Source organism: Falco rusticolus, chromosome 1 (assembly GCF_015220075.1).
Source record: "Falco rusticolus isolate bFalRus1 chromosome 1, bFalRus1.pri, whole genome shotgun sequence".
In the NCBI taxonomy this organism is placed as follows: Eukaryota; Metazoa; Chordata; class Aves; order Falconiformes; family Falconidae; genus Falco; species Falco rusticolus.
In genome coordinates this window covers 28,440,856-28,456,966 of record NC_051187.1, presented here as the reverse complement: position 1 = coordinate 28,456,966, position 16,111 = coordinate 28,440,856, and the positions used below count along the sequence as shown (strand labels likewise).

Here is a 16,111-nt window from a genome sequence, read left to right as displayed (position 1 = left end):
ATTAAGTCACTTAGTGGTCAGTGCAGCCAGTTCTGTTAAGGGAAGTTGGAGTTGATTATTTAAATCAAGGTAGCTTTATAGTTTTTAAGAATTTGAAACATATTGTTCTCTGCAAAGATGATATCACCTATCTGTCTTACGGAGTTCAGATATTCTGAGTGGAGACCTCTCACCTTTGGGATTGACAAAACTTTCTATGATGACTGTGAAAAAATTTTTTTCGTGACTGATGTATTTATAAATGAATGCAGTATGTATGGGAGGAAGTCACAGTGACAGTGTAGGTGTCATGACCAGACAGGAGAACAAAACAAATATTATTTTTTATCCTTTAATTGTGGCACAAACAAAATATCATGTAATTTGGAAACCAGGGAGAGAATCTTGCTTCAGTTCTATCTGTGGAAGATGTCAAAAGAGAAGATAACTGTATCTCTTCCTTAGTGTGCAGGTCTGTTCCTTCTGATAGACTGACTTGGTCCTTGTGACCAGTTAAATAAGTCACACAAATATTATCCATATTATCTGTGCCAGAAATTTGGATTGTGCTACCTGACCTACCTGTACTTAAATAAGTTGAATTTGCACTGCAGAAGTTTATTTTGCTGATGAAAATCTCAGGTTTTGTCAGAGTTGTAGCAGGAAGCTATTGAAGCTAGGAACGTAGCAGGATTCCAAAGGGCTCCGGTAAATGTACATAGATCAAAGCAACGTCTGTTGCTGTTACAGCTGGCAGCTTTGGAAAGGGGGGCGTTTTAAACTGGAGGTGGGTGGGTGAGGGTGTCTACGTGGGGATGTTTGCTTGTTTGTTAACACAGTTTCCAAGGATCGTGGGTCAGGATGATCTCTGACATCACAGAGCATCGCCGGAGTCCTTACACTGGGTCTGTTATTCACCCTCTGATGTTCACCTTGTGTTTGCCCTCTGATACTTTTCTTAATTTATGATTGTTCATTTCCTCAGATCCTTCTGAAAAATGATGTATGAGAGTTCTGTAAGCTGTTAGCCCGGCGTTCCCTTGTGTATTGCATGAAAGTTCAGCCGCTTTTAGAAATTTGTGATATGTTTAAATTCCTTTTAGGCCCCACATAAAGGTCATACTGCCCCCCCCACCGCCCCACCCCCAGGAGAATATTACTCAGGTTAAGATATTCTGTGCTCCTTGTATACAATGAGCATTTCCATAAGACTGCATTGGATTTTCTTGCCTGTAGTGGCTCTGAAGTGTTGGTTCTAAGTTGTATAAAATCAAATTTTCCACTCTTCTGGTAATTTCTAGGAACAAAGGCTAGTGCGGAAGTACAGTGTGAAAATTCACTAGCTGCTCTGAATGTAGTGATCGGAAAAATTGCACAGTAGTTTTAGATTTTAGAAGAATCTTGCACAATGGCCACGTGTTTGTTAACCTCAGTGGGTTTCAGGAGTAGGCAGGAGTGTAAGTTCTTGGAATTAAAGAAGCTGCTGAAGCTACAGAAAAAAAACACAGGTTAAGATGAAAGGAAATGGGGGAAGAACAGGATTTCCTTTGGCTTCTTTTATTTTCCTACACCAAGTCAACTCTACATGGGACTCATGGTATCTCCGGGTAGTTACCTGTGCTGTCCCTGGCACCTGGGTACCCACCAGCCCTGCTTCCCTACAGGTCCTCCAGCCATCTGTGCCCTCCTGGTCACTACTTGGCTTCCTCAGGGTGTCCCGATCTTTCTGTTTGAACATCTACTCATGTAGTAGCTGCTCAATCTTCATATTCTGCTCTTGCAACTCCTCAGGTCACAGCAAACTGACCACATGATGAAGTTTATGGTGAAATACACACAAACGTGTGAGTTGTTGCTTTACGCCAAGCGCCGCGGCGTGTTCAGCACTTAACATTTGGGCTATTGCTCACGGTAGAGCGATTTTCCTGCCAGTACTTGAGAATATGTGAAGTTGCTGTTAGTAAACTCGATTGAAGTAGCGAAGAAGTATGCCAGTGCATTTAAAGAGGTACTACATATGGAAAGAATTTTCAGGGATGCAGAAATTTGCTTTTTATAGTGCTGTTCATAATAATAATAATAAGACAAGGTACATATTAGCGTATATTAGCAGGAGTACTATGTAAAGGACAAGTACACAGATGAAAGGAACAAAGTTTTTGGTTTGTTCTGCTGTAGGCAGGATAATCAATTTTACATTTACTGATACAAAGGAGGGTTGGGGTGCTTATTAGGAAAAATATTTTAATGACGAAAACAATGAAGCAGTGTAATGAGATTGCCTGAGTAAAACATGGAGTCCTCTTCAGGAGAGAAGTTTAGAAACAGTTTGGACAAACACCTGTCAGGAAAAAAAAGTGTAATTGTAAGGAAAAGGAGAGATCAGTAGTTTCTAATTTAATGCTTTTCTATTGTTGTTTGACTTAAGGGGCGAAAAAAAAAAAGTCTGTAGACCATTTTGATGTTTGAGACAGGATGTCAGTTTGCAGCTTGCTTCCCTTTCCACTTAAAAATACGCCCGGCTTGCTCTGTTAATGTATTTAAGCCCTGCAGTTGTTGTGTTGTGGTAACAATATGTGTTGTTCTTAACCTTTTTCGGTCTGCAGGACTGGAAATAGATGACACCAGTCTCAATTATAGTCGCCTAAACCTTTAATGAATATTTCAAAGTACTTTGTATGTTACTGTATGTACGTGTTGCCTGTTGCCAAATACAATTACTGCAGAATTCACAACTGCCTTGTAATCAGAGCTGTACAAAGATATTCTTGCTGAGTTTCTGGAGGTCCGTGGGAGAGAGTAGGGTGTGCATGACAAAGCCAGTTACTGACTGCAGATGACTGGCTGAAGAAAACACGGAATGTAGAAGGTTAAATGAGGAGGAAAGGTGTACCAGAATCAATGGAACTAGGATTTTCTACAGCTTGCTTTAAATAATAACCTTTATAATTAGAAGGCGTAAACCTGCTTTTCTTTGTCATTTTGTATTGCCTGAAGTTGGCAATCTGGAAGGTGGCTCTGCCAGTGATGACTGTTCTGTTGCTAAAGTAGCATGCCCTGCTAATTTCTGTGAGTATACTCACAGATATATAGAAATACATCCAGGGGTTCATCCTTCCCTTCCTATTTATGAACAATTTGCAACCTGCAGTTAGCTGGAGATAGAGGTTTGTGAGCGGATGTCCCAGTGCAAGTTCTTTGGTTTGAAGAGTATTTATACATTCCTCCATTGTCTGTGCACACGTGTGCTTCTGTGTGACTTGTGTATCAAACTTCGGATACACCTGCATGTTCACATTGTCACCTGCCACCTGTTCAGATAAACTTCCTTACCTGGTGACTGTGCTTGTAGAATCAAATAGTATGGCTGAGGAGGAAAAACTTGGGAATTGTGGCATGCAGTGTACTAAAATAGACTACAGCTAGTCTTTTTGCCTGAAGAAGGCGATATGTCTTCTAAAAGACATCCTTCAGAGGGAGTATGTTTTATAAGGCTCTTTCCTGTTACTTTTGTACCACCTCACACACCCTGCCCCCAATAATCAGATAATTGACTTTTTTAATAATCTGATTCTGAATTCATAATTTGTTTGGCAGTAATGCTGGTGGCTTTAATTTCTGCTGTACAGTTTCTAATATTTTGATTTTTTTCCTTTTTTGAGTAGCGTTTCTTAACACTAACGTACAATTTCACCCTCCTGCCCTCCCAGATTTCTTTCTTTGGATCAAAATCTGTTGGAAGAAGAAGTCCTGACAGTCCCATGTTGAGCAAAGCTGAATTTGTTGAGAAAGTTCGCCAGAGCAACCAGGCTTGCCATGATGGCGACTTCCATACAGCGATCGTGTTGTACAACGAGGCTCTGGGAGTCGATCCCCAGAACTGCATTCTCTACAGTAACCGTTCGGCAGCCTACATGAAAATCCAACAGTATGACAAGGCCCTGGATGATGCAATCAAAGCACGACTGCTAAACCCCAAATGGCCAAAGGTAAGAAAGTGTGTTTGTCTTCTGAGAAAGGAGTAATTCTATTGGGATAATTATTCACATTGTAACACCTAATATATAACACAAGTGTATATATTTCTGTACTAAAGTCTGGTTTTGCTAAAAGCTCCAGATAATAATATCTTTTGTGTTTAAAATTGTCTGACTTGAATTTCCTTTTGGGTATTAAACTGTTTTCTGTGTAAACTTACTTTTCCTCAATGGGGGTATGATACTATCTTACTATTTTAAACCAGCGTCGTTTCTGGATTGTGAAGACCAGAAATCTCTTTTAACGTTAAAACACGGTCAGCATTCAGTAGCATCGAGGAATATTTTGTTGAAAAACTTCTCGAGAGGTAGCGTGGAGATTATCAGTAATGGAGCAGTAAGGCCTTTCAAAATAGTGTCCAAAGAGAGTTCATGTGTAATGTATTTTGGATAAACATTTGAAGAAATGTGTATCTTAGCATTCTTGGCAAGATCTGACTACTCAAGGAAACATTTTGAAAAGAGTAAATGGTGTTGGTTGCCTGTTCCTTCTGGGATTGCTCCCCACTAGCTGGAATTGGTTGCTTCAGTCACTGTCACCCTTGTCTAGCCCAGGACCAGCCTTTTACATGCTAATCAATTTTAACAGTGTCTGTTCCAGATTCCATTTCTCCTGGTAATCCCTCACACAGTCTTATTAGCCACTTTAGCTAAAGGAGCAATTTAAGAGCGATTCATCATGCAGTTCCTCCCTTCAGAAATTATGGCAGGTAGCAAGCATAATGTTCTCCATCTGCTGAACTCCAAACTATTGAAGTTGTTTCCTTTTATTTCAAAGCAGATCACTTGAAGTCTTGTATTCTGATTTTCAGTTGTTTATTAGCTTCTAGAAAAGCCTTATCATATGCTTCTGTAAGACTTTCGTTAATTACTTTACCCGTACTCTAAGCACAAATCCAAGCTCTACTCGTTATCAGCTCCATGTGTTGAGATTGTGTTGTATACCTTTAAATCAACGTTGCTTGCTTTCCTTTTCTCATTGGTCCATTGTCTGTATCTTGTCTGTATGTTGAGTAGTCTGTTAACTAAAAACATGAGCATTAGTCTAGTGGCCAGCTGCTTAGCAGTTACATTTCCAAACTCCCCATAATTTTGTTTGCTGTGCTGCAGTAAGTAGACAGACACATGTTTTTTCATGCCTGCCTAGTATATTTTCATGTGGAAAGTGGGAGCTGTTGTATAAAAAATATACATAAAATAGTGTTCTTTCCACTTGAAAGACAGGATTTTCCTAGATACATGTATATGTTTGAGGATTCAATGCTGTGAAAGCTTCTGCTGCTTCTGCAGCTCCCAAGACATCATCTTGCTAAACAAGGTATGTGTCTGCTCATTCCGCCTGGGAAGGAATGGCGGGGGGTTGCAACGTCTGAGTATGTTTGAAGGCAAAGAGCTGGTGGTATCTTCTCATCAGTACAATCTGTGCACACAGCATCACTTCTGTCTCAGCCTTCCACGCTGTGACAGCTTGTCTGCTGGACTGCTAGGCTTGTCTGCCCTTGGCAATTCGCTCATCCTCTCATCAGGAGAGAGAGCATCCTGCAGCTATTTTAATGCGATGCACCTTCTGAAGGAAAAGAGCCTGACTTTTCTCCCCCTGCCCTCCCCCCCTTCAGAATTTAGTATTTTAACTCTGGAATTTCTGGAGTCAAGAAACTGCAGTTTTACACAATCTTTCCCATTTTAAGTTTCTGTCTTTAGTGATACCAGAAAACTGCTTTAGAAAGATGTTATTGAAAGTGTTTTCTAAATCTCTGCCCACTCATAATCACAAAGGAAGACCATGGGCCAGGGGAGATCCTTCACTGTTGTTGATGCTGTTTTTTGGCGTTGCCATCTTGAATTGCAGCGGTTTAATTTGTGTTTTATTTTCACACTTAAATTTTGTACTTTCTTTTTCTATTCACTTTTATACTTGTGATTTCGGTCTTGTGTTACTGAATGGCATAAAAGATTTTGCAAAGGTTTGTATGAAGGACTGTGTTTAAAGAAAGAAAATTGCGTTACTGTCATTAAACTCCAATTTTCCAGGTCAGTTATCTGAATGCAGGGAATTAAAGAGCATAAAAGCAAGGGTGCTTTTGCTTAGTTTTGTATCCTGTTTCTAAGAAGTCTGGTAGTGATTTACTATAGAGCTCACTTAGATGAAAAGTTATGAAAAGACTTCATAAAAGAATATTTTCAAAATGCCAGTCATAGATAGAAGTATAAGAAGACATTTGACATTAATCATTTGAATAAATTTGTAGATCAAAATAGAAAATAAGATGGAAAAGAAGACTTACTAGTTAAAAGACTAGTTGTGTTAAATGAAGGCATTATTATCAGTTTCTTAAATACAGAAATAATAGACTATGTATTGATGCAGTACTAAGGTGGAATAGTTTCAAAAAAACCCCTAACCTCCAACATTTTTACTAATGTTCAGGTAGACTGTATTATTGAGTTAAAAGCATGAAATACCTGCTTTGATTCTAGTTCTGCTGTTAAATGTCCACCTCATCTTGAGCCAACTTTATTCCTTTGTTTATTCATTTTTTGTAAAAAGGCCAGGAATTGCTTTTACAGAACACTTTGAACCTTACTGATGGAAAAAGTAGCAGAACACCTAAGTGATGTTCTTATGATGAAGTAGCGTCTGCTCTTGCTTTATTGTATCAGTGGGTAAAGGCTCTCTTGCTCTGTGATACAAAATGCTTACATAGAAGAGTCAAAGTAGCTTTTGCAGGCTTTGTCCGGTATAAAGCCCATCCTCAGTCTCTGTATTTATTCTTTTATTTTATCACTGTGGTGTCTTTAGTTTGTCAGATTTTCAGTGCTTCACTCACTCTCCTCTTTTCTGCCAAACCACCAGAATCCCATTCAGAACCCTATCTTTTGGTTTTTGATTTTAATAACTTGGTGTTTTTTTGTTGTTCTAGATTTGCTTGTACAGTATATGTTTTTTTTAAAGTAAGTGAGTACCAATAAAAAAAAAAAAAGTTTTTGGCTTTTTTTTCAGCTCTATGTGGCATATCAGTGAGCATTATGCATTTATTAAAAAATATTTCTAATTGACATGAGAAAAAAAAGCCAAAGTTGAGCTCCTTTAGAACATTCCCACTTACATGTTCTTGGATGGCACCCTAATAAGAGAATATGTAGATGAATCAGAGCTACTGTCTTGCAACAGAAGTACTGTATGTCTGCGATTGATATTCAAGAAGAACATGCTTATCCCCTCACCCTGGCACCACCACCAAACCAAAAAAAAATGTATCTGAATTTTGAACATTTTCTAAAGAATTCCAAATGTTAAAGCATATCTTTCTGGCATCTATTTGACCTTAAGCAAAAAACAATATTTATAATAACTGCCGTTATAAACTTGTGCTGTAAAATAGTATAGACTTGATGCACAATCCACTGTGGTCCTGAGGCAGTTTGTTAGATGACGTGTGTATTGATCCCATCACTTCTTCCTTCAGTTACAGCCCAAGGTTGGCTGATGGCATCTGGTTAGCCTTTCCATGGCCACCGGCCAACAAATGCCCCACAGGTCCACGGCCAGCTGAACTTGTAACCTGGTGCATCACTCATGGCGGAGCTGTGAGGTGGGTTTGCCTCTCACCGACTGACCGCTGGAACACGAGCGTTGCCAGGGTGCAGCACCAGCCAGCTGGTGCCATCTCGGAGCCCCCAGTTCATGGCTTGGAAGCCAAGCTCTTAGAAGAGTTGAGGAATAATCATATGAATACAAGTATCTAGAATTGTTGGGTTTAAGGCTAATGAGTTTTGCAAGGGTTACATAACCACATACATGACAGAAGCACTACTCTTAACTTTCACAGACTGTAATGAGAATTAATGTGAATCATCAGATCATCTGGCATCTTTTTACTGCAGAGGCTGTGCCTCAGACATGTCATCTCTGATGGTGGGTGTATTTCAAGCCTGATCTTCGGCGAGATCTGATCTTGTATTGTCATGGTTCTTTTAAGCTTTTGTATGTAGAAATAGATTTTTGATTTCAGTTGGGCTGAAGCTACAGCAAAGGCATAAACATGAAATGAATTTCCCTTCAAGGCCTTTCATTAACTGGACTGAAGGTCAGTAAGGTGTTGAACAGGCAATAATTTGTAGAGGTCAGGGTTTGACTGCACTGTCTGCCTTCATTGACACAGTTGTGATAGAAGTCTCGTGAAAATGGCTTGGCAGGGAGCGCGTCTTGGCTTTTAAAAAGGAGCCATCATGCTACTACAGTAATTGAGATAATGAAAACCCACAGCTGAATGAATTATTTTTTTATCCTCTGAGTGTTCATTCCATCTGGAATTCTGATTTTCACACTCTTCTACATAGTACTTCCCTTTTGCTTTGAATTGTTGTTTCCACAGAAATCATCTGCAATGACTTAGGTTTCAGAAGAAAATGAAAAATTTTGCCAAGCTCTGTTTTTTATTAATTTGCCTGCTCCACAGTGAGGGTGAGTGTTGGCTTAAGACATCTGTATCTACAAATTGAGGCCAGTTGCTGCCACTACATCTTCATTCTGTCTCATGAATTTATGTTAGTTTGGTGAGGAATAGTTGCTTTAGTTCCTGAGTCTGACTGTGCCAGTCTCGTCCCAGGAGGAGTTCCCCATTAAATGTTCCTTTTCCAGCCTTCAGCCCTCTCGGTCTTGTTTCCTCCATTGTGGAGCTGTTCATTTCTCTTCACCTGCCCTTTCCTGTTCTTGGTGAGTGTCCATTTTTCCCCCAGTTTCCCTGATTCTTCAAATAATTTATTTAATAAATCAGCTTTTTTGCTCTTGGATGCTGAAGTAATACTTTCTTCCTTTCATGTCTGTGACAAGCAAGGGCATACTGGGAGCTGAAACCAGTGAAATATCTGTCTTAAAATACAATTGGAATTGAATGTAATTTTTTATATGGTTTTTATCCTGAATGTCATTAGAAAGTGTACTTTTTCTTCCTGAAAAGGCCGTGACACTTTTCAGCAGGATGTTTTGTAAGAGGATAGCATCATTGTAGGCTATGCTGATGAGAACTGCCTCAGTGATAAAAAGCTAGGTGAGCAGGCTTAAAATCCCTGTCAGTGACAGAACAGTTTACTGGTAGAATAAATTCTATCTCCACATCTGCAAATTTTTAACAGTGCAACTAAATTGACAATTTAAATTCAAATATTAGCTAGGATGAAGGGATCTGACATACCGACATCTGTTGGTGATACTTTCCTGTTTAAAAGTAATTCATGTTAGTTCTGTTTCCATAAAATACCAGCAAGGGCCAAGAAAGGGATCAGTATCTAGAAAGCTCATTTGAACGCCCAGTTAAAAGTGCAAGCCTATTAACTGTGAAAACCACCCTTATTAGCTAAGCTCTACTAATTTTTGGAGCTGTTAACAGAGACAGAGTGAAATACTGCTTTCATCATATCAGCTGTCCTAGTGTGATTAACATAAGTTGGTGCATAAGATAAACAGTAATTACTTGTAATTATTTTACCACTATGAGATAGCTGTTTATCTGCTTGTAGGGGATGATGAATTCTACATCTTTCTAGGCTGAACTGTATTTTACAATTTTTTTGGTTTTGGCATTTCCATGGAACAGTGACAGAAAGCAGCAGTGCAACAGAGGGATTTTGGTGCTTGCAGTAGCTGGAGCTCTTGGGTTACTCTTCTTCCTTCATGGAAAAAGCACAGAGGAGTCTTTGTTTCTTTTTTATTTAGTTGAAGGACACAAATATAACTTGAGTTTTCTGACTGAACTGGGAAACAACTTTTGGTCAGATGACACAGAGGCGAAGTTAGATGCTGACCTGGCTGCCAGGTATGTTTTAGTCCCTCTTCCTGGTTTACTGACAGATAAACAGGGTGGCTACGCACCCCCTGCCTGCTGCGTGCCATGCCAGACCTCTGCTTGGGTGGTCGCAGCAGGACCGTAGGTAGCAGCCGTGTGCTCCTCGAGTGTTTCGGATCACTGGGAGCCGTGCTTCTCCAACAGGAATGCTCTGGAAATCACAGCAGAGATGGGCAGTCCCGGGAGGAAGGCAGCTTGTTTGTGTGGTGTGTTTTCCTCATTTTCAATGTTTGCATTTTCTAAAATGTGTATTTGTATTTTACTACACAATTAAATCTAATTTTAGCCAGAGCAAGGAAAGGTGTACTTTAGGGACTAATTAACTATGTTTTGAACACAGAAATTTTGGGCTGGAATGGATATCAGAAAATAAGCAGCGGTGCTGATAAACTTCTTAGGGGATGATATGGTTGGTTGGTACAGCTGGGTTTGCAGAGCTGTCCCTACTAGCACCTGGGTACACACGTGTGTGTGTGTACATGTGTGTGTACGTGTGTGCAGCTTGCCAGTGTGAGCAAGCAGGAGGGCACTGGTTAAAGCTGAACAATTATGTTGCGTATTTCAATATCAAAGCTCCTTCACAGATTACAAAAAATATAATTATTTTCTTTTTAGTGATAGAACATAACTGGGAAAATTGAAACTTACGCATACAAAATCTAAGCAATTTTATTAATTAGCCAGAAGAGGGAGCTTAACAGGTGTAGCTGGTGTTTTATTTGAAAGGCCTGACTTTTAAATACACAACCCAGTTGCCTTTTACTTAGGAAGTTGAAAAACTAATTTCAATCCAAGTTTGCTGAGATTTAAGCTACTAAATGTAAATTTCTTTGTTTCTTTTCCTCCTCTATCTTGGGTATGGTTAAATCTTACATTCTTTTTTTTTTGGTGGTTGTTTTTTTGTTTGTTTTTTTATCATCAGCGTTCACAGTGTTAATGGGCGAATATCATAATCTTAAATGTGTTTGAAATAAATGTATTTTCACTCTCTAACCAGGCCATTTCACTAAAACGAACCTTTCTTCAGAGGCTAGCAAATGAAACCAAACCAAACCAAAAAATATTGTGAAATAAAGCTGTGAAATGACACAGTGTAGAAAGCGAGAAAGTGGTTGTTCCCGCTCTCATGCTTTCAAACACAATTGTCTATCACTTTGAATTTTCATACAGCTTATATTTTTATACATCGTGTATTAATTTGCATGCAGCTTTATCTTTCCATTTAGGGTTTTGAGTTAATTTAAGTTCCAATCCCTCATGCTCCTCCCTCTGGCCCTGTTCTCTCAAGGTACTTTTTTTTTCTTTTTTTTCCCCCCACTTGTTTTGAATCCTGCAATATCTGAGCAATGTTCTTTTAAAGTAACATAACTTTGTTTCCCTTCTTTCTGCACTGAGGCACGGTGGTGTACTGCATCCCCAAATGAGCTCCTCTTAGACGTGTGTGCTCCCAACGCAGTCACCTTCTTTTGAACTTAATTTGAAAAAAAAAAAAAAAAAGGCTAGATATGAAAATCAGCAGCTGAAAGTTATTCTCTTTAGCATAGCTCCCCTCCCCACCCGAAAATCTGTCTTTAAAGCATTCATTCATGTTGAGTAATAAGCGAGTATATGTATACAAATACATCTGGTTATCTACTGCAACTTCAAACCAAACACACAAGTGAGAAGGTGATGGAAGGAATGTTCTCACCTGCAGCATTTCAGGATAACTGACTGGGGGTGCTGCAGTGTGCGACGGCCGCGTGTTTATGAACTGTTTGTAGTGTTTGTCTGAGAGGTTGGCTTGGATGTCCTGCTATTTGTAAAATATTTTGTGTACATATCACTGGGAAATGCAAAGGTAACAGAGTATTTCAGGAATTAAATTGCATTTTGGGAATACCCCACAGGCAAATCAGGTGGATCAGGCTCTGGTTGATTTCCCACCAAACAGTTTTCTTTGTTTTGCTGTTGATGAGGCTCTGGAAAGTTTTTATTCCCTTTCTCTTCACAGCTGTGCAGCCTGAGTGTGATGAATGAGATGATGAACCAGGTGTGGTGAATGAGAATAGAGGGATGTATATATTCTGTGACTCTGACCCTGAACTGTCTCTTCTTAGTTCCTGCTGATTTTGAGATTTTTTTTTTAAGCCTCACATGATATAAAAAAGATATACTGTGGGTTAAATGGTTTAAATTTGGGCCTAGTTCTGTGCTAAAATGTAGATTTCACTAACAGTTGCAGACGTGTGCTCATTCGAGCCTCAATTACAGCAAACTGGTGTCAGCGCAGTGATAGCCAACAGAAAGGTGCGAAAGGCCTGCCGCTAGTAAGAAAACAAAAATGCTTATGTAAGATATGTTTTTTCACTAATCCCCAATAAAACCATTCCGCTGCACGTTGTAGGGTTGGCTTTGGAGCGTCACTTCAGACTTGCGGCATGCTTACTTTGCCCTGAGCCCAACCAGACTCCTGTTGGATTTGGCTGCTTGTTACTAATGGATGCTATAGACAAACAAGCATCTTCAAAAGTACAACACCATCATTTTTGTATTTTGGGGATGGTTTTATTTAGATTCTGCAAGACACTTATTTAAAACTGTTTATGCTTATATGCTGAAATGTTCCAAGTGTAATGCAACTATAAATGGAAGCGTTTTACTTTCTTGAACCTAGGTAACCTTTTTTGATCTGGGTAGCTCTAGATTTAGCTGGGGAGACTTCCTTTCAAACATCACAAAAACGTTAATGTCACAATCTAACTACAAATGTTTAATTGTTGTTGATGTTTTTATCACTGATTTTTGTTATTTTAAACAGATGGGCTGGAAAACTGGCCAAGTTCTGTGGGAAGGACTGTGAGTTGCTCTAGAAAAAGAAATGCAGGGTGAAGAAATGAGGGTAGACAGCAACAGGAGTCAGAAATGGTGGCTGCGCTGCGTATGCTGAAGTTCTGCTTTCTCAGAAAGACCAGCTAAAACTTAAGGAATAACTGAAAGTATATTCACGTACCCGCTCTTTTCTTACTAATTCTGGTGGTGATAGCTCTTTTTTGGTACAGAAGGAAGCTCCGCTCTGTGGCAGCAGTTGTCCAGAGCCTCTGGGGCAGTATTTTGCCTTGTTCTCATGCTGCTGTACTCACAATCTTGCTCCTGAACCCCCTGATGTTCGTACATGCTTGCATACACTGGTCGAATCTCTTTCTCTCTTTACTCTTTTGTTTTCCTACAGAAGTCTCAACCTCCTTTGGGCCACGCAGTCACTTACTGGTCAATCGATGTTACGGAGTTAGCTGATGTTTCACAGATAATCTCCCACTTGGCTTTTGTGCATCAGAAGCAGCAGCCTGAATGCATCTCTAAAAATATATGAAGCATGGCTTGAGTGATCCAGCATGCCTCTTTGAAAGTATCATGCTGCTTAGAACAGTGCTGTTTGAGATCTATAAATGCTGAAGAAACATGGGGCACATGCAAAGGTAGCACTTAAAATACATTTTTTTCCAAAATAATTAAAAGAAAAGCTTGAATGACAATTTTTTTTCCTGATATTCAAAGTGGCAATATTCTGTATGGTAAAAAGACTCATTATAATCAAAGATCTGTGCTCTGGCCGTCAGGTTTTGGAAATCCTCTTTTTCAGTTCGGTTACACTGCAAATGCCTGCGGCTGCACCTGTCAAAAATTCTTCAGATCCAACAATTGCTTAGCTGTATTTGTTATATTTTATTGACTGGGCTTGACTGTGTCAGTCCAAGTATACAAAGTACTTCAAAGTGTACATACTTAACCCGTGTCATGTGTTCTTTGTTTTCGCTCTGCTAGACCCAGCTACGTGAAGCAGTGTTTATCGTAGCTGTGGTCTCTATATGAAAGATGCAGTCCTGTGCAGTGTGTTCTGCTGAACTTCTCGGGTATTTTTACTTGAATCTTTGTAATATAAAATAGATACAGTGAATACTACAGTTTTTCATTTGGTAGAGCAACATTTCGATGTTTATGTCTTCATATTAAAAGAAAAAAGGAATTTTTCATTAACACCCCCCCTCCCCCAAATCTTCCTTTCCCCAGCTGCTGTTTCTAATAACCCCTGTGGGAGGCTGGTTCCAATCTTCACATTCTCTGAGATTTTATGAAGCATTTTCCGAGTTCAGAGTTTCTTTGGGGGATGGGGAATGACAATGTCTTAAAGAAAAAAAACTTTCTACTTTTGCAGAATTGCAGCATTGCGGAGGCTGGAAGGGGCCTCTAGAGATCGATGAGTCCAGCACCCCTGCTCAAAGCAGGGTCAGCTAGAGCAGGTTGTCCAGGACATTGTAGAATTACACAGAACAGCTCATTCTTATAATAAAGTCATAAAGAAGTATCTGAACGAATTCAAAGGTGACATTTCAAATGGATGCAAAGAGGTACTGTTTTCAAATAATTTATTCTTGATGCGTGGCAGTTGATTATCCCAGTGTGTTATTGAAAACATTAGTGCAGCCATACTTGGAAAGGACTGGAAACTGCCAGCTGATGAGAGTATCAGAATTACAAAAAAGTTCAGGACGGAGTAGATGGGTGAGAATTAAGCTTTAATTTCTGGGACGTGAGTCACTCATTAGTGCAGATTTTTTGGCGGAGGAGGGAGGAGGCTAACTTGTCTCCTCAGATTTCTCTTTCCAGTGTCACTCTCATGAGCATCCGTCACAGGCAGCGACTGGCGGGGGAGCACTGGTCTCACGTGTGACTTGAGTTCTAACGGTGTGTTTCAGTCTGTGCTAGGAGGAAAGCATTAGGTGTTTCTAAGGTGAGCAAACACTTTGTTACGTTAAGATGTGGTGGCTGAGAAGTACTTTCTTGGAATTGCATGACATTCCCTCAGGCATCTAAGAACCGGGGTTTGGGTGTTGTACAGTGGTGTTTTTTTTTCTAAAAAAAAAAACCTTGTCACTTATTCTTTTGCACTAAATCTGAATTTGGTCTTCATGAGGAATGGCTAGATGATTTGTTAATACATTGGCCCAACATGCAGGAGTACCTCTGGAGCCCAAGGAGCGGCTGGTGCTCACCTCGCCTGCCACGGGGTCTGTGCATCTGGGGTGCAGCTGCCTCGCACCCCGAGGTGCCCACTCCAGCCTCCCAGCCCCGTGGCTCTGGTCGTGGGTGGCTGTGCTGCACCCATCTGTGTGATCAGGAGTTCTGCTCTGTGTTTTGAGGCTGCATCTGGTGTATACTTATGTATAATCACTTAGGAATTTGCTGCAAGTTTAAGTACTACGACTGCTGTTGTAGCAATCAATACAGGGATTTCTTGCCCCTCTACTTGGGCAGTGCATGATTTCCACAGTCTGAGTCACACAGATATTTTCAGGCACTTTTTGGTCTTTAGAACTTGGCATGTTTAACTATCTGCTTGGTTTTTTTTGTTGGCAGCGCTAAGCCAAACTTAACAAACAAAACCAAACAAACTTTTTGTCTAGTATGCCCTTTGCAAGCCTCCAGATGTACGTAGACAGTCTAGAAGATGTTAATACCAAAAGAATCATTCGGTAGAGTAACTTTAAAACAAAACCATCAACAACAACCAAACTGTGGCTTGCAGAGAGTTTAATAGTAAATGCTATTGTGGCATTGTCTAAGTATTGTGGAATTTTCTAATTGCAGAAGTGTTTTCTGCCTTGGACCAACTGGGAAAAGAGATGTTCAAAAACCTCTCTATGGTAGGAAGGTAGCAGCCTTGGAGGCATGTGTGGGGATTTGATTAAGGTAACCTGTGTCCAGGTGTCAGGGCAGGAGGTAATACAACGTGGTGGTGAGAGTAGTTTTTCCTTTGGTTTTCAAAGTGCCTAACAGGAAAAAAGCTGGCTTTACTTAAAATAAATGTCTGAGCATTTGCATCATTCCAGTTCTCAGGCTACTGGAAAAAATTACGAACATGTGGCAGAGTAAGAATAAATTCATATGTGTCTTTATACCTAATTGGGGAGAACAGAAGGAGGTTTTAATGATAACATTGTATGTAATACTGGGGAAAGATTACGCTCCTAACTTCTGCTGCCAACTGATTTGCCTCTGTGACTTCAATTTCTTCAGAAGCACGGAAATGTTTTAAGTTTCCAATAACTTTACGTGGGGTAAAAAGTAATTTAAGTACATATTCTCTCTTGACAGCGTTAATGTGTGAACTTTTTAGTACTGAAAAACTTGGGTAAATAAACATTGAGCTTATTATGATCATTTATTTCCTCGGGAAATAAGTGTTTTGTCTTGGCTGAGGAGGTTTGT

General features: G+C 39.8%; 1 protein-coding gene across 1 annotated transcript in view; it reads left to right on the top strand.

Moving 5' to 3' along the window:
* TTC28 (tetratricopeptide repeat domain 28) overlaps positions 1–16,111 on the top strand; it is a 191,459-nt gene that overhangs the window by 8,523 nt on the left and 166,825 nt on the right. Inside the window, exon 2 of the mRNA XM_037375292.1 lies at positions 3,690–3,968. Coding sequence (XP_037231189.1) covers positions 3,741–3,968 — 228 coding nt within the window. The 5' untranslated portion in view covers positions 3,690–3,740. The remainder of the gene's footprint in view (positions 1–3,689; positions 3,969–16,111) is intronic.